The following is a 19,759-nucleotide window of genomic DNA, read 5'->3' as shown; positions in this document are numbered from 1 at the left end:
CAGTCCCTGGAGTGGATCTTTGGGTGTTTTTTTGTTTTGTTGCCTGAACGTATCCTTTAAGTCAGATCTGAACAAGCATGCAGATCAGATGTTTCTGACTGAAGTCTGACTGGATTAGCTGCCTGCTTGTTTCAGTTGTGTGATTCAGACACTACTGCAGGCAGGGATCAGCAGGATGCCAGGCAACTGGTATTGCTTAAAAAAATAAATAAACATGGCAGCCTCCATAGTCCTCTTAGTTCAGGTGTCCTTTAAAAAGATTCACTCTTTGTCAGAACAGGAGGTGAGGAAACTCCCCCATATCTCCCATATAACCATTTTCTATACTATCTAAAATTCCCAAATTTTTTATAGGGTAGGGTCTGGATTTTAACTGGTTTTATTTAAAAAACACATAACTGCAGTGGACTGGAAAGTGAAATCCTAGTAATCTTTTTCTCACATCCTTATTCCTGCAATATTTCCATGTACACATTGCTGCTGGAAGTGGAGAGGAAGTCCTGAAGCTCAGTGTCAAAGCAAACATTAAAACGGATGAGCTTTTATTCACTCTGACATGTGTAGCTTGATATTGGCACAATCTGTTGGAAACTATTATGACATCTTCAGCTAAACAGACGTGTCACATGATAGATTATGTACTTTACTCAGATTATTACACCTCAGCGAAATAACAAATGCGTCCTGGAGTTATCAATATAAATTGAACAGTTAAGCAGCAGAGGTAATAGAGTAGAAACATTTTTATGGTTTGAACTTTAAATTAATAAGGCTTATGATTATCTTATATTTACAGTATGAGTCCACAATTAACCGATCCCTTTATGTTAGACAAACACAGCATTGACATAAGGTTTGTCGCCAATCTCTGAAATCATAAGAGCTGGAGCCCACTAGTAATCACAAATCACAGTTGCAATTGCTAGAGTTTTATGCAAGCGTTCTGTAAGTGATTTCATGAGCCATTTGACAGTTCCCGCTACATACGTTACATTGGAGCACAAACACTGCCAAAATGCTGCATGTCTTGTGATTACCCTAATCGCGGACGCTCCAGTGGGTTCTTCTCAATTCACTTTCATTGGCAAAGTGTTTTTGGAAATGGCCAGCGATTTACAGCGATCCACCACTGCCAAAAGTGATCTAGTGGGTCTTAAAAAGGAACTTTTATCCCAATCAGTAGCCGATACCCCCGTGCCCACAAGAAATCTTTACCTTTTCTCAAATAGATCATCAGGGGGTCTGTATGGCTGATGTTGTGGTGAAACCCCTCCCACAGAGTGATGTCATGACCATGGTCCTGGCAGTTTGCTCTCTGCTTTCTTTGCATCATGGGAAATAATGGCTTTTTCCAACTGCCAAGCAAGCAGCATCTCCCTTTGTGCATAGAACTCTCAGTAACAAACATTCTGTACAGATCACCTATCAAAACTAAACATGTTGCCACCATTGATTAATTTCAGAATGTAAATCAGGGAGAGGAAAGATTTTACAATGGGCAAACACTGACTAAATAATCTATAAGTGAATATTGTAAAAAAGAAGTCATTTTATTAACTGTTCTTTTCACAACCGTTCCTCTTTAAGCTGAAATGGAGGTGTTGCCTTTTTCTCAGCAACTGTAGAGGTTTGCTTAAAAAATTGGCCAATCATTGGACAATCAAAATTGGATGTGTGTACGCACTCTAATGCTAAATACACCTGATGTAATTTCTTATCCAATTCATGAGAATCAGACGATTATTTCTGACTTGACCGATCTGCTCCAATTCGATAGCAGGTGTTTGCAAAGTTATCACTGATACAATCCTTGATCAGGAGCAGTTTGGACATGTACAAACGATACAACTTCCCATCAGATTACCCTTGAACGGATGGGAAATTGAATAGTGTATACTCAGCATAAGGCCAGTTCTGTTTGCATTTCTGTAAACAAAGGGCATGCCCAGAAAAACCCAACAACAACTGCACATTTAGCTGCAGGATACTTGTGATACATACGGGTTCATATGCAATTCACTTTTTCTTCTGACTTTTCTCTTGGGTGATATTTTTAAATTTGTCAATAAAATGCATTTTAAGCCACCAGAAATAAATTTGATAGTACTTCTTCATTAACTTTTTTGTACTTTTTTAGTTGAAAAGTGCTGGAAAATTATTTTAATTTAAAGATGAAAAATTATCTCCTAGGAGAAAACTCAGGTGAAAAAGGGAATTGCATATGGGCCAGAGGATTCCTCGCTAGCCAGGCAAGCTGTGTTTGCAGAAGACCTCTCTGGGGCCAGCTTTAAAGGATACCCGTAGTGACAAATAACTATGCTGTGTTCCTTTTTTTTCTCTGCCTGAAAGAGTTAAATATCAGGTATGTAAGTGGCTGACTCAGTCAGGAAGTGACTACAGAGTGACCTTCACTGAGAAGAAATTCCAACTATAAAACACTTTCTTAGCAGAAAATGGCTTCTGAGTGCAAGAAAGAGATAAAAAGAGGAATTCCTTATCAGTGAGGGTCACACCGTAGTCACTTCCTGTCTGAGTCAGCCGAATACATACCTGATATTAACTCTTTCAGGCAGAGAAAGAAAAGGAACACAGCATAGTTATTTGTGTGCTAGGCACTGTACATACACATGTCTATCTCATCATGTCACATGTCACTTCGGGTATCCTTTAAGCTGGGTACACACTGTACAATTTTCCGTCAGACCGACCAGATAATTTCCATTTGGATTCTGATCGATTTTGCAATCGATTTTGGGTAGTTATCAACGCAAAATCGATTGCATTATCGATCAGGAACAATTTGGATGTCTACACACGATGCAACTTCTTATCAGATCACAGGTCGATCTGATGGAAAATTGTGTGTATGAGGCAAAGACCTCTGGATAAGCTGTACTGACTGACAAGAAAGCATATTTGGGGCTTGAGACGATGGATTGGATACCTATTTTACATTTTGCAATAATAAATTTGTGTCCAGTTAAGCATAGGCCTTTTTCTTATAACCAGATTGAAAAAGTTTTTCCTGCATACGGATGAAGGGAATTAAACAGCAGACTGCTTTTGCTGTGTTCATAAAACTGGCAGCAGCCAACTTTCTTGCATGTTTTGTTACTGGTACAAAAGCTGTCCCCATATTTGCATGCAGGACAGGTAGTTTCCTTAGCTTTGCCAGGAACAGGAAAGTGCACTTGAACAATACATTTCTTTTTGGGTTGTTAATCTATTTAATAAGCACCCAATAGAAGGACAATGCTTTTAATGCAGCATTAGTAGATTATATCTAATTGTAATTCACCTGTGTGAACATTTTAAGTGAATAAAGCGGCACATACACTCAGCCAAATAGCGGCCAATCGATCGATTTCAATCGATCTGACATGCTGGAAATTCTAGATCAATCTGTTGGGATTGCTTATCAATTTGCATTGGACCTAATGGAAATCTGATGGCAAAAAAATGCCATCAGATCGATTTTCATACTGAAATCTATTGGAAATCTGTTCCTAGTAAAAAATGTTCCTAAACACATCAGATAGAGCAGAAATCTATCTGATGATCTATCTGCTGCTAATCTAACGAGTGTATGGCCACCTTAACTCACAGTCCAGGGATGATCTTCAAATTTACATTGAACGCAGTACAGTAGTTTAGTTAAAGTGGACCTGAACGCTTGCACAGGACAGAAGGAAAACAGGGAAAGTAGCCTTAAGGTTATTATGCTTCTCTCTCAGCAGAGCAGCCCCTCCCAGTCATCACAGCTCTCAGTATGCAAAGCAGGAAATCTAAGCCAGGAGAGGGGAAGGCTTGGGCTTGAAAACACTTCACAGAAGAGTGACTCAGCTATAATGATTCCAGGTCAAACCTCGACTGAATAGTCGGTGCATTCTTATCACAGTTGCTAATAGACTAATTAAGCAGATAACAATGAAACTAAAAGCAGGGTAGCACTTTAAAAGCAGGGTAGGTGTTTACTGTCATGTTCCCACTGATAAATGTAATAAAATACATGAGGGTGCTTCATCTCTGGTTCTCTTTAATAAGAAGAAGAAGAAAGTGTGATATCAGGTCCTGAGTCAATTTTGCTATGATGTCCCAGGGACAACAGTAGGAGACCAAAGTAAAATGAGATATTATTCATCCTTGAGTAATATTATTTATTATGGATACTGTTCATTTGACAATATTGGTGAAAATACTGTATGCTTTCAGTTCCGTAACTTGTAGCTAGCTGAAATGTTTACAAATATGCTCATAATTGTGTAGTGTGAATATTGTGTTTATTTACAAATGAAATCCATTGTAATTAGTGACAATAGCCATGCATTTATGGCCATAATCAAATAACAACTCAGGACTTCAGAGAGAGATAATTTAGCACTGAATAATGGCTGTCAGAGAATCTATAGCTTATTTACTAAGATATTTCAGGGCAGGAGAATCCATAGCAAAGCAAACATCCATTCCTTAAAAATATTCAGCTGTTAAAGGGAACCTGAAGCGAGGAAAATTATTTAAAATAAACACATGACGTAGCTGCAAATGAATATTATATACTAACCTCACCGTCAGTTCCTCTCAGAAGCTCACCATTTTCTTCTTACAGTGATCACTTCCAGTTCTGACAATATTTTCTCAGAACTGAAATATACCAGTTGCTGTCAGTTATATTTCAGAAGCTGTCAGTTACAGCTGAATGTGCAAGGTAATGTCCATGTTTCCCTATGGCTGAAGTGGGTGATATTACAGCTTAACAGTGTGCTGACCAGGAAGCTGTTAGAGGGTAATGGCCATTTTTAAAATGGAGGACGGAGAATTCCCTTGATCACAGTGGACAAATGGGACGCAGGAGAGGAGAAAGAGATTGAGTAGTACTACACAGGAGGTAACTATGACCCGTGTATGGTTATTTTGACTTTTTATTTTCAGTTCAGGTTCTCTTTAAGCAGAATTTTTTACTCGTGATGTAAAGATTTAATCGGTAGAGGTCATTTGACTGCAAACTTGCCAGGGGTGGACTGGCCCGGGGGGACGCTAGAATCCTAAGTAATTAGGGCCGGTGTGCGGGACAGCAGTAAGTGACAAGAGAGAGCTGCGCGCAGCCTCGCATGATCTGCCTCAGCCGCTCACTTCAAAGCCAGCCCCCTACCAGGCCCGCCCCCTGTAGCAGACAGACTTACTTTTCGGGCCGGAGGATGATGAATTAAGATGCACACGCTCTGTCTGCCTCCTTTCTCCTTCTAACCCAATCAGGGGCTGAGGTGGCTGTGGCGTGCCCTGGTGAGTGCTTTGCACGCTATTTGGTCGGGACTTGACTCCGCCCCTCGCCTGGAGCCATTGCCGCTCAGCTCACTCATCTGCTGAGGCAATCTGTGTGTGTGCGCCTGTCAGACTGTCAGCCTTCTGCTGGGCTGGCTGGAGGAGGAGTCGCCGGAGAGATTGTAGTCCTGGCTAGGAGAGGGAGAAGCCACCTAGCTAAGCTGTGCAGGAGACAGGAGGAGAGGAGGTCGGGTCCAGGTCGCTAGAGGAAGTTTTTATAAATGTTTTTGTATTTGTCACTTACTCACTTTGTTGCTTGCTGACTTGGCTTGCTAAGTTGCTGTGAATTCTCTGCCCAGTGCCCTGTTATTTGTGCTAATTTATCACCCCCACATAATGCACTTCTACAGTATGTGACTGCTCTGCACGGACTGCACTGATAGTGATCTCTTTGCTGCACATGCAGTTCAGCTACTGTCTCTGGCTCTCCCTGACTTGACTTGAAGTGAAGTTGAAGTGAATCCTGGCCTGGCCTGTCTCCCCCTCCCCTTCTGATACAGTGGGAACTGAGACAGCTACTGAAGTAAAGCTATAACGTGAGAAGAGGCTGATGGCCATTTGCTAGCTGCTTCTTAGCAGCTGGCAGAAGTTAGTAAAATGACACCCTATGTAACCTGCAGCCAGGTTTCCAGAAACAGCAAGGATCTTCTTTGAAAACCAGAGCCAGGCAGCTTGTAAGGTATACATGCACTCTACACAGCCACTACAAGCACTTGCACACTACATACACACGCACCCATTACAAAAACACACACTATATATACACACACTAAGGCTGCTGAACTTTGCGCATGAAACACAGTAAAGTTACTTACACACATGCGGTAACTATCGGCTGCAACAGCCGAGACCGACTGTATAAGCCAACGATTGTTACGTGTGTACAGCAGCCGACGATGGATATTTTGCTCAGGCATAGTGAGTTGTTAAAGGACACACCGAGAACATTAAAAATAAAAAAAATCGACTTACCTGAGGCTTCCTCCAGCCCCTGCTAGTCGTCCTGTGCCCTCGCCGCAGCTCCGCTCCCCGCTGGTGGCCCGGGGTCCCCATTGGCGCAAGATGTCCACTGCACCTGTGCGAGCGGCTCTCAGAGTCGCACTGATGTCATCCAGACTGTACTGCGCAGGCTCAGTAGTTCTACTCCTGCGCAGATTAGCCTGGATGACCTCAGCTCGACCAGTGAGCCGCACGCTGGAGCGCAAGAAGATGCCGACCTGTCGAGGTCAGCATCTGCACTGGAGGGGACCAGGAGCCAACAGAGCTGTGACGAGGGCACAAGTCGGCTAACGGGCTGGAGGAAGCCCCAGGTAAGTGGGTTTATTTTTTTTTAGTTCCTCGGACCTTCTCTTTAAGGTTACGACCTGTTGAATCTTTAATGGCCCCTGGACGGATCTTTAACCAACCCCAATGCCTGAGCATTACCGATCACAATGCTATTATCACCCTGGCGACCAATTGAAGCTGCTCCATCATCTATGATCGTTCCTCCGCAACCCCTCCATAGCAACAGAACACATTGCACAGAACACATTGCTAGCCTCAAGACTAGGGATGTGTCTGTACAGCATTGATCGTTTCCCGATGCCTGATGGGAGACAATTCTCGCATGTGTGTACGTAGCTAAAGGAAGGGCCCACACTCTTATTTACGTTGTGCTTTTAGTGCACATCTTAATGTACACGTTGCCTACCATAGACTGCCTGCACCTGCTGGCAGTTTATGAGGATAGTACATGCTGTGAAATTTTATGTGTCAGGGAGTTTTATAATATAATCACTATAATTGATTGGAAATGATCGATCGTGCACACTAATAAACGTAACAGTTCAGGCCGATCAGATTTTGATGGGAAAACAGATCAATCCCAACTAATCTGATTTTGATTGGCCAGTACACTTTCTTTTTTCATTTGTGTGCAGGATCGATAATTTCTGATCAATCATAGCGGCAATTGTAAAATATTGATTGTTTGCCAGATTGGATAGTAGGTGGCCACTGTTAGGGAGGGGGGAGGTTAGTGTTAGGCAGAGGAGAGGGAAAGTTAGTGTAAAGGTGACCATAAATTGTACAATTTTTTCATCAGATGTGATCTTTCGATGCATTTTTTTGTTTGACTTGTACAGAAAACTGTGTAGTGTGTGGCAAAAATCAATGTAAATGATTCTATGGTCGATTGGATCAGAAAATGTAATCGATCCAAATGTTGGATTCTATGATTGAATTGGAAGAGACAAAAAGCCCTAATAGACCTGTTTATGAGAACAATCAATAATTACCTTCCAATTACTTTCGATTGTAATGATAAATGATATAATTAAAAATGATACCGTTCATGGGTATATTTATTAAGAGGAGTGGGTTGGGGAATAGAGTTAGGCAGAGGAAAGGGGCAGGGATTAGTGTTAGGTAGAGGAGAGGGGTGGGAGTTAGTGTTAAGGTGGCCATTAATGATACAACTTTTCACTAAATGCGATCCTTCAATGCAATTTAAACAATTGTAACTAACTGGAAAGCAATTATCGATTGTTCACATTTACTGAATAATTCTTTCTTCAAATTTGATCATAAAATCCAACTGATGTATGATTTTCTTTCCACTTCTCACATGTACACCACTTTGTATTGGTCTTTCACGTGGAATTCCAAGAAAATTGATTCATGTTTGTGGCAGTAATGTGACAAAATGTGGAAAGCTTCAAGGGGGCCGAATACTTTTGCAACCCACTGTATATAGGCCAGGACACTCATAGCTACCTAGTACTATCTGGGTAAGGGCAATCAATCATTCAAGGCTTCCTAATAATCTGAGGCAACCACAGGACACCTAATACTGCAAACTGAGATATCCAGGGGCACATGGCTACTTTTAATCTTTTATCTTGTGGCCTGCGGCTACCTAGCTGCTGTATCTGGATGAACATGGCTACTACATTTTTGTAGAATGGAAACACCTGACCTGGCTTATTTTTTTCTTACCTCTAATGGCTACTTAAATATTTAATTTAGAAGTATAATGGCTATGAAATTCTGGTGTATGGGGGCAAAAAAGCTTTCTGGTAGTGGTAGTGTGGCCTAGAGTTAAAAGGCAGACTGCCTTTACATGGGGAATATATGGGGCTGCTGAGACCTGAAAGGGCCTCTACGATTTGTTTTCCCCCCAGGCTAAAATGTCCCAGTCCTCCCCTGAAACTTGCATATACCTGCAAGGAGACATAATTTACCATATTTATTTTGTTTTTTTAGATTATGGCAATCTTGGATAGCCTACATTTCTGTAATGGAGATGGTCTTACATTCCACATGAAAATGCACAGATAGGCCACATTTTATTTTCATGCAGTTGCCTCACACTGTTAGATTTTCTTTCAGATTTTATTAGGAACATTTTCCAGTTACTGCATGGTATAAATGTCTCCTTAATAATTAGAGCAGATTGAATAGGCACACAGATGCTAGTACATTTGGTGATATACCAGATTAGATCCCAACATCTGACTGTGTGATCAGCTTTATTAGTATTGTTCCTAGTCAGCATTATGGGTTACTGCACTTTTATACTTTTGGTGCGTCTTCTAAAACTTCAATTGTAATGAGATTCAAATTGTGCTTTTATGAACATAAACTTTTATAATATTAATAAAAGTGTGTTTGTTATTATTTAAAATCCTAACCTCTACTATTGTATTTCTTTGTTTATAGCGGAATCCTCCAGTAGTAATAAATGATCTGTTTGAAGACATAAAAGATGGAACAAAGCTGCTTGCCTTGTTGGAAGTTTTGTCTGGACAAAAACTAGTAAGTTTTCAAAGATCCTGTAAACATCTTATCAAATATTTAAAGCACAACTGAGAAATACAGTACCTTATATGACATGTGACATGATGAGATAGACATGTGCATATACAGTGACGGTCATACAAATACATAGGCTGTGTTCCTTTCCTTCTTTCTTTGTCTTACGGAGTTAATATTCAGCTATGCAACTGACAGTTTCTCTCCAGTCGCAACCCAGTCACACTGAAGCATCCCTCACCGATAAGGAATTACAGCTATAACACACTTTCATGAAAGAGAAAAGCTTCTGAGAGTGGGGGATAGATAAAAAGGCCAATAGTTAATATATTTTAGCTGTATGAGACATGGGACAGATTGTGTCATTAAGCTGAGACAAAACAATTTATTTTAAAGAGAACCCGAGGTGTGTTTAAAGAATGTTATCTGCATACAGAGGCTGTATCTGCCTATACAGCCCATCCTCAGTTGCTATCCCAAACCCCCCTAAGGTCCCCCTGCACTCTGCAATCCCTCATAAATCACAGCCGTGCTGTGAGGCTGTGTTTACATCTGTAGTGTCAGTCTCAGCTGCTCCCCCGCCTCCTGCATAGCTCCGGTCCCTCCAATCAGCAGGGAGGGAAGGGATGCAGGCGGGGACTGGAGTTCTGCAGGAGGCGGGGAGAGCAGCAGACTGACACTATAGAGATAAACACAGCTAGCTCTGACAAGCTGTTTGTCAGCAGCGTGGCTGTGATTTATGAGGGATTGCAGAGTGCAGGGGGACCTTAGGGGGGTTTGGGATAGCAACAGAGGCTGGGCTGTATAGGCAGATCCAGCCTCTGTATGCAGATAATATTCTTCAAACCCACCTCGGGTTCTCTTTAGGTATTCAAATAAAACCCAAACATTTTGGATATCTAAAAGTCATTTTTAAAGGATATCTGAGCCCATATCGAAATTTAAAGAGGAGCAGGCATGTGTAGGAGGCACTCCTCATGTCCACCGCTCTCCCCATTCTCTTCCATCCCCCTTTGTTATGGTGTAATGCCCCCCTGAAGCTACCGTATTTTTTGTGCTATAAGATGCTCCGGACCATAAGACGCACCTACGTTTCAAGGACAAACAATGGGGGGAAAAACTAAACCTGGTACGTCCATGGTGCAGGGTGTCTTGTGGATCTTCTCCTTCCAAACTGTTTCCCCATGATCTGAACTGTTTCTCTGTTTTTTTGTCTGCACTGTTCTGAAGTAGGGGACACTATGTGGCCCAGAAACAATTGTTAACTTTGGTGTTGACATATGATTGGAGAATAAACTTTGCTCATTGAGAAGCTGGAGTGCTAACCAATCTTTTCTACTATTGAACTGTTTCCTCATGAAAGCATGCAGTAAACAATAAGTATTTACATATTTCTCTCATAGTGGTTAAATAGAGTTCATTTCTTGACATGTCCTAGAAATCCCACTACAGTGCTTTAGATTCTGCTCATAAATCCACAGTCCAGTCCCCAAAACAATAATTCTGTATGAAAAAAAGTCTGCCCACCCTCATGCTTATCATGTCTGCTAGCCCCGCCCCCCATCCCCCCGCTCCCTGTTGTAATTATGTCTGCTCCCCCCCACCACCATTGTGATCATGTCTATTCCCCTTCTCTCCCCCTCCCTGCCTGCCACTGTAATCATGTCTTCTCCACTCCTTCCCCCTGCCATTGTAATCATGTCCGCTCCCCCCCCCCCTCCCGCCATTGTAATAATTTTCGCTCCTCCCTCCTATTAAAATCATGTCTGCATCCCCCCGGCCATCATAATAATAACTTAGTGCCATTGCCTGTAAGCAAAGGTTCAGCACAGTAACTACAATCAGCTGGTAGCATGCTACATTCTTTAATATGCTCTGCTTTCTGTTTAAACACCTTGGGCTTGATTCACTAAACCGTGATAACTCAAATATCACACCTTATCAAAGATATCACACCTTATCAAAGATATCCCACCTTATCAAAGATATCACACATTATCAAAGATACCACACCTTATCAAAGTTAACACGCCTTATCAGAGTAGCATATCGAGCGATACGAACCCGCAGGGGCTCAGGCCAGGACGAGTACCATTGTCAAATAGCAGGCATATGTTCGTAGCGCTTGCTATGCTACTCTGATAAGGCGTGCTAACTTTGATAAGGTGTGATATTTTTGATAAGGTGTGATATTACGGGTTAGTGAATCAAGCCCCTTGAGTGAAATACATTTTTTGTTGAACTTGTCTATATTTCCAGTATACTTCTAGTCAGGGTCGGACTGGGACACCAAGGGTCCACCAAGGAAGTTTCAGCCTGGGGCCCACCCCCCTCTCCCCCCCCCCATTTTGGGCTCACATACACATGTACTCTAGAAATTTTGCATGACTTTATGGTAGGGAATAGATTGTGAGCAATTCTGAGCACAGTCTCCAATAGGGATTATGTGTAAATGCGGCGCGCGCAGCGCGCCGCAGCGAGACTAAATGGGCGTCACCACGCACTGGAACATCGACGTGGTCATGATGAGTCATGGGCAGACTTAAAAAAAAAAAATACAAAACACAAAATAAGTAGCGGCGTTATTCACAGAGATTAGGTCTGACCAGATACATTTTAGATAAAATATTCAAGTAGTTACATGCCTCATGATAATTCATCAAGTAGTCAAATGGCAGCAGATACCCCCACAAAATGCAAACAGGTTGACGGCAGATACCCCCACACAAGGCAATCAGGTTGGTGGCAGATACACCCACACAATGCAATCAGGTTGACGGCAGATACCCCCACAAAATGCAATCAGGTTGACGGCAGATACCCCCACAAAATGCAATCAGTTTGGCTGCAGATACCCCCACACAATGCAATCAGGTTGGCTGCAGATACCCCCACACAATGCAATCAGGTTGGTGGCAGATACCCTCACACAATGCAATCAGGTTGGCTGCAGATACCCCCACAAAATGCAATCAGGTTGGCTGCAGATACCCCCACAAAATGCAATCAGGTTGGCTGCAGATACCCCCACAAAATGCAATCAGGTTGGCTGCAGATACCCCCACAAAATGCAATCAGGTTGGCTGCAGATACCCCCACAAAATGCAATCAGGTTGGCTGCAGATACCCCCACAAAATGCAATCAGGTTGGCTGCAGATACCCCCACAAAATGCAATCAGGTTGGCTGCAGATACCAGGGCTGTGGAGTCGGTACAAAAATCTTCCGACTCCAACTCCGACTCCTCAGTTTCTGAAACCACGACTCCAACTCCGACTTTGGGTACCCAAAATTGAACACACACAAGCAATAGAACACAGCAGTACATGCATCCAGCTACATTTGAAATTGGTCAGCAGGTGCTCGTCAGCCAATCAGGATGCACTGTCATACACCCTGAAAGAAAACGTTTTTCAGCTCTAGGACATGGCGGACAGGTGAGCGGTTAGGGAGGGACCCCTGTGGGAGGAATGCCTGCACGGGGCGGTCCTGCTAGCGACGCAATCTTGCGATGGCGTCCAACTGAAGCCTCCCACCTGAATGCTAATGGCTGCTAGATGTGGTATGGCAGGTAAAGGGTGTATGACAGTGCATCCTGATTGGCTGACGAGCACCTGCTGACCAATTTCAAATGTAGCTGGATGCATGTACTGCTGTGTTCTATTGCTTGTGTGTGTTGGATTTAGCATTCAGTATGGAGGCAGTGTTGGTGGGTTTTCTGGATGTGAGAGGTCCAGAGCCTGGGTGTGAGAGGTCCAGGCCCACCTGCACTCCCCTCCAGGTATCGCGTGTTGGCCTTGGGGCCCCGGCCAGTGAGAGGGGCCCGGGGCCCCTGGCCATCATGTGAACCAATCGTGTGTTTTTAAACGTTTTTTGGTACCCAAAATTGCTCAGACTCCGACTCCTTAGTCTGATACTTAACAGGGCTGTGGATTTTGTACAAAAATCATGCGACTCCGACTCCCGACTCCGACTCCTCAGTTTCTGAAACCACGACTCTGACTCCGACTCCGGGTGCCCAAAATTGCCCCGACTCCGACTCCTCGACTCCGACTCCAACTCCACAGCCCTGGCAGATACCCCCACACAATGCAATCAGGTTGGCTGCAGATACCCCCACACAATGCAATCAGGTTGGTGGCAGAGATACCCCCACACAATGCAATCAGGTTGGCTGCAGATACCCCCACACAATGCAATCAGGTTGGTGGCAGAGATACCCCCACACAATGCAATCAGGTTGGCGGCAGATACCCCCACACAATGCAATCAGGTTGGTGGCAGAGATACCCCCACACAATGCAATCAGGTTGGTGGCAGAGATACCCCCACACAATGCAATCAGGTTGGTGGCAGAGATACCCCACACAATGCAAGTCCCCCCCAGCTTGGAAGGGGGGGCAGAGGGCACAGATCAGCGGGGAAGCCTCCCCCCCTCCCTCACCTAGGCCCCCCCCTTCCACGCACCCCCCTCCTCCTGGGGGCCCCAGAGCTAAGAGGGAGGGGGGCACAGCTTGGAAGGGAGGGAATTGGGCACAGAGCGGCGGGGAGGGGGGGGAAGCGTCCCCCCCTCCCTCACCTAGGGCCCCCCCCTTCCGCGCACCCCCCTCCTCGAGAAGTGCAGCCAGCAGCGAGCGGAGAATAGCTTACCAGCTTCAGATGATGCTATCTCTGCTCCGCTCCGCATGCCGCTGCTGCCCTGCTGGTCTCTGTCTCCTGTAGTGACGCTGTCCAATCACGCTCTCGCAGGAAGTACTGCGAGAGCGTGATTGGACAGCGTCACACACTACAGTCAGAGACCAGCAGGGCAGCGGCATGCGGACTCGGAGCGGAGCAGAGATAGCATCATCTCTGTAGCTATTCTCCGCTCGCTGCTGGCTCAGCCTGGCTGCACTTCTGGAGGAGGGGGGTGCGCGGAAGGGGGGGGGCCCTAGGTGAGGGAGGGGGGGGGCGCTTCCCCCCCTCCCCGCCGCTCTGTGCCCAATTCCCCCCTTTCCAAGCTGTGCCCCCCTCCCTCTTAGCTCTGGGGCCCCCAGGAGGAGGGGCAGTCGGGGCCCACCGATGGGACCATCGGTGGTTCGGCGGCTCTGTCCGAGCCTGCTTCTAGTATATGGAGCTCAAATGTCGAGGATTGCTTTTCTCAAAGTAAAAGATGTACAAAACACAGTTATTAAACATGATCACTAAAACAATATGCAGAAGCTATTTCCATATTTTGTTTTACTTACAAGCTATAAGGCCAAAAAAACTTTCACAATCCTAAATTTCCTTTAAAATTGTAACTTGCCAGCTTAATTTGTTATATTATCAGTTCAACTATCTATATCTTTGGAAATACTGATCATTCTGAATGCAGAATTTACTGGAGATAATAGAAACAAGAGAATAGATAATAGAAATAGAAGACTCAGTTGTCCACCCAGCATAGAGGAGATTATATTAACATAAGTTTATACTTCACAGAAGTAAAACCATGTTTGATGCTGGACACAACATTCTCATCAAAGGACAACTGAAGTGAGAGTGATATGGAGACTGACATATTTATTTACTTATAAACAATACCAGTTACCTGGCTGTCCTGCTCATCTTTCATGCATCAGTGTTGTCTGAATCACACACTTGAAACAAGCATGCAGCAAGTGCAGTCAAACTTAAAAGAAACCTGTAAAAAAAAAAGTTTCACGTACCTGGGGCTTCTGCCAGCCCCCTGCAGTCTCCCTGTGCCCGCAACATCTTTGTATGATCCTCTGGGCCCCCGCCGCAGCTCAGTTTAGTTATCGCAAGTCCATGGCCACTGCACTTGCGGGGCCCTGGCAGCGCACGTCCTCATTCCTCTTGCCTGGAGCGTCCCGCACAGGCGCAGTATGTGGTTTTCTTGTACTGCGCTTGTACAGGATGCTCCTGGCAACAGGAGTGCGAACAAAGATGCGCACAGCCAGGGCTGCGCAGGCGCAGTGGCCGGGGTCTTGCAAGTCGGCGGCAAGAAAACGTAGCTGCGGCGGGGAACCGTAGGATCATTCAGGTACGGCGCAGGTACATTTTTTTTTACAGGTTTCCTTTAAGTTTGACTGCACTTGCCGCATGCTTGTTTCAAGTGTGTGATTCAGAAAACACTGATGCATGAAAGATGAGCAGGACAGCCAGGTAAGTGGTATTAGTTATAAGTAAGTCTCCATATCACTCTCACTTCAGTTGTCCTTTGATGAGAATGTTGTGTCCAGCATTAAACATGGTTTAAAAGAGACTCTGTAACAAAATGTTGAGCCTTATTTCTTCTGTCCTATAAGTTCCTATTACTTTTCTAATGTGGTCTGTCTTACTGCAGCCTTTCCTACTTGCACTGTCTCTGAAATAAATCTTATCTCCTTTCCTCTGTCGTGTCTGTCTGGCTGAGGCTGGAATGTGTGGAATGTGCAGCACTGTTTGTCCTCGGCAGAAGCTTTACACACCTCCTCCAAGCTCTGCATGGGTCACACAGTAAGCTGTTCTCAGCCTATGATACTCTGGTTAGAAGCCAGTCTTTTGTTTGTAAACACTGCCTAAAACTGTTAATTACAAGCCAGGATTGCAGCAGGGAGTGGCAGAAACAACACAGAGGGGCACAGGAGAACATAAGGAATAGAATGGTATGCTTTTTATTGTAAGAATTTTAGAGTACAGATTCTCTTTAAAGAGGAGCTGTTAGGTATAGGGTCTCAGAGAAAATAAACACATATATCAGTAGCTAAAGATTGGCTGTACTTACATTACATATGCATTTCACTGTCCACGTTTGGATTTCACAGATTTTGTATATAGTATATGCAGAGATAGATGCTCCTGACAGCTCATGGCAGGCTCCATGTTTGTGAAGCCAAATGTGTCGTCATGTCCTGCCTGCTTCTGATCACAGATAAGCTCGTTCTTGAACAACACGGTGTGCAGTGAATATTAATGAGCCATGTGGCTAGGAACAATAGCTGACTCCTGCAGTGTAGTCTGCCCGAGATTTATCAGTGCTTCGCGCTGGACTGATTAGAAGCTCCTGTACCGTCTCATTAGCAGCCGAGGGGAGGGCCCCAGAATGCTTTGCAGTTTAGCTGCGGCTTGCGTCTTTATGGGTCTATAACAGACTTTAAGATAAGCACACATCAAAGGTAACTGAAATGTTTATCTTCACTAATGGCTTTTGAGCTTCCTTCTAAACTGTTTAACACAGGAGAATAGAGGTTTAAATTAGCTTCTGCAGCCTGACAGTTACTCTTTAAGTGAAACACTTTTTTTTTTTTTAACACATTACAGGTTTCCTTTAAGTCAAATGTCTGATTTGCTGCTTGTCAGGGTCTATGACGCAAAGTAATAGAGGCAGAGCAGCAGGACAGTGAGGCAATTTCCTTTATTTAAAAAGGAAAAAAAATTGGCAGCCTCCACATCCCTCTCACTTCAGTTTTTCTTTAAAGAGAACTCGAGGTGAGGTTCTGACAATGAAACCCGCATACAGAGGCTGGGTCTGCCTATACAGCCCAGCCTCTGTTGCTATCCAGATCCCCCCTGCGCTCTGTGATCACCCATAAATCACAGCCGCGCTGCCGACACGCAGCGTGTCACAGTGTGCTGCTCCCCCCGCCTCCTGCATAACTCCGGTCCCTGCCCGCGTCCTTTCCCTCCCCGCTGATTGGAGGGAAGGAACGCGGGCGGGGACCGGAGCTATGCAGGAGGTGGGGGGAGAGCCGAGACTGACAATACAGAGGTAAACACAGCCCGCACAGCGCGGCTGTGATTTTTGGGTGATCGTAGAGGGCGAGAGGGGGGAGGGGGCTTAGGGGGGATCTGGATAGCAACAGAGGCTGGGCTGTATAGGCAGACCCAGCCTCTGTATGCGGATTCCATTGTCAGAACCCCACCTCGGGTTCTCTTTAAAGCCAAGTAGGGGAACATCCACAGGCAGAACAGCTTACACAACTTGTGTTTTTGTAGTATTGCTGTTGGTGTACTTTGTTACTAATCAATCATTTGTTGTAGCCATGCGAACAAGGGAAGCAGCTGAAGCGTATTCACTGGGTGGCCAATATTGGTGCGGCTCTAAAGTTTCTGGAAGGCAGACGGGTAAGTTAATAATGCATTGTGTGTTTATTCTAACTAATTAGTAATTACCTGCTAAAATTCTAAAGTCAAGTAGATAATAATAGTACTGTATAAAAAAAACAACTATTTTAATTATTTTTTTTTACGGTAATTTTTAGACATTATATTGAAATTCCCTATTTTTTTACTGTATTACTCTTGAGCACTGGATCTTACCACTTAAAGAGGAACTTTAACCAAGGATTAGGGTTGGTCGGAATGCCAATTTCCGATTCAGCGGTAAATCCGCATTCCGCCATTGCCAATTACCGATTCCGCTTTCAGCTACCAATTTCCGCATTCCAATGCGGAATTTCCGCCGGAAATTGCGGAAATTCCGCCCGACTTTAACATCGATTTTCTCAAAAACTATAAGGTGTTTTTGAAAACTTTTTTTTTGCATCTTGTTCAGAAGATTCTGTTTAATAAACCCTGAAAATTTGGTGTTTCTAGTACTTTGCTATTAATTTGCAGGGTTTATTAAACTGAATCTTGTAAACAAGATGCAAAAAAAAGTTTTCAAAAAGACCTTATAGTTTTTGAGAAAATCGATGTTAAAGTCGGGTGGAATTTCCGCGATTTCCAGCAGAAATCTGCCTACTGCACTTGCATTACTGATTTCCGCATTCTGATGCGGAAATGCAATTTCCGATCGGAATTTCGGAAATTGCATTTCCGCGTAATGCGAATGAGCATCCCTACCAAGGATTGAATCTCATTCCAATCAGTAGCTGATACCCCCTTTACCACAAGAAATAATTACCTTTTCTAAAACAGATCATCAGAGACCTCTGCATGGCTGCTATTGTGGTTAAACCCCTTTCTCAGTGTGATGTCCTGAACAAGGTCCTGACAGCTTGCTGTCTGTGAACCTCATTGCATTGTGGGAGCAGAATCCCCCTCTGTGCATAGAACTCTCAGCAATGAACATTCTGTACAGATCACCTGACAGAACTAAAGATGTCACCACCAGTATTACATTTCAGAATGTAAATGAGAGAGGAATGATAGAGGAAATATTTTACAATGGGTAAAAACTGACTAAATAATCTATACATGAATATTGTAAACAATCTTAGTCATTATGTTATTTAACCTACAGCTCCTCTTTAAACTCAGAAGTGTTCCCCATTGCATTTAATTAATTGCAATCCTTAGAAGAACTCGTAACCCCCTGATAGCCGGATTGTAGCTAAGGAACAAAATGCAGATATATACGTAATATATGCCGTACTTATATACCTTATATAAATTATAAACCTTAGTGTGGCAGTTTATTTACATCACATAATTAGTTATCGAGTGCAGGCGTAGGTTTGGATATTGACAGATTAGCCCAGGCATGGAGATTTATTGTGAAAAATTCCAGCCCAGACACATTGATCGAATCTATAGAAAGATAGATCAGTCCCCCAGAGCTCAGAGCTGGTCAATATTGTAGCAATAATATCTCCACCCAACCTCCACGCTTAATGAAGGTATTCCGTAAATGGTCTGGATAGGTCTTGGCTTTAGAATACTGTTTTAGTAATGATTTCTGGTGACAGCATTGGTCTTGCTTTGAAGTAATATCACAAATCCCTTATTTCACCCTGGAAGTATTAATGATGGCCTTTTCTATACAGGGTGTTTAATGAGTATGTATTTTGCTTTAAATTATCAGTGCATCCAAGATGAACAGATGCTGTTTTGCCTACATTTTAACTGAATATAGACATCTGACCCTGGCGGTCTCCCAAGCACAGATCAGCATCCCAGCTAACTGCTACAAATACTGCTGAGCTTATATTTATGCCAAACATTCATTGTCCTTATCACCTTGGCCAAACCTTTTTTCCTTTATCATTTAAAGCAGTATGAAAAGGACACACAAAGTGAAATACATTTGTTATTATTTCAAAAATGAATTAATAAAATACAAGAAAAGTGGGGTGATAGGTAACACCCCCTGGTGCGATCAGACCCCTATCGAAATGCGCTCAGCTGCTCCCAGAAAATACCACTGCAAAAACATAAAAAGAAGGGGCGCTTTGAGCCTTCTATACAAAACAGTGACCTCGTCTACTAGGCAGGTCTCACCTGATTCCAAAGTGGCTGGTACAGCGTACACAGCCTCAGCAAGCCTGCGTCCCGCTTAGCCGAGCCGGGGACCGAGCTCTCAACGTAGAGGCGGATGTGACGTCACGTCCCAGACTCCTTCGGGACCAGTGGCTATGGCAACCAGGACGCTCGCCCCCAGAGGCGGCGAGTCGTATTGCTATCCGGGAAAGGCAGCTGTGGGTAAATCCCACGGCTGCGTGGAGAAAGGAGGTGCATCAAACTAAAATTGTACTGGGAAAGTACAAATTTATTAAGAACAAACAACGCGTTTCGCGAAGGCACCCCCTCCGCTTTTTCAAGTTAATCATATAAAATTTAAAACACACACCTTCCTTATATACTGGATACACAGTTACTATTAGCCAATAGGCTTAACATGGGCGGGGATGTCATTACCTTAAACCACCTAAATGGCGGCCCAAGGTGTACAGCTCCTAATA

The 19,759-nt window shown here is 43.9% G+C and overlaps 1 protein-coding gene across 11 annotated transcripts in view; it reads left to right on the top strand.

The window, feature by feature from the left end:
• The window catches only part of SYNE1 (spectrin repeat containing nuclear envelope protein 1), a 707,535-nt gene that overhangs the window by 152,431 nt on the left and 535,345 nt on the right, over positions 1-19,759 (top strand). For all 11 annotated transcript variants that reach the window (XM_068232018.1, XM_068232025.1, XM_068232014.1 and 8 more), the window contains 2 exons: positions 9,022-9,117; positions 17,118-17,201. In XM_068232018.1, the coding sequence (XP_068088119.1) occupies positions 9,022-9,117; positions 17,118-17,201 (180 nt within the window). The remainder of the gene's footprint in view (positions 1-9,021; positions 9,118-17,117; positions 17,202-19,759) is intronic.

This window comes from Hyperolius riggenbachi, chromosome 4 (genome assembly GCF_040937935.1).
Source record: "Hyperolius riggenbachi isolate aHypRig1 chromosome 4, aHypRig1.pri, whole genome shotgun sequence".
Lineage (NCBI taxonomy): Eukaryota > Metazoa > Chordata > Amphibia > Anura > Hyperoliidae > Hyperolius > Hyperolius riggenbachi.
The sequence above is the reverse complement of the archived record's forward strand: the minus strand, read 5'-3'. Positions and strand labels throughout refer to the sequence as shown.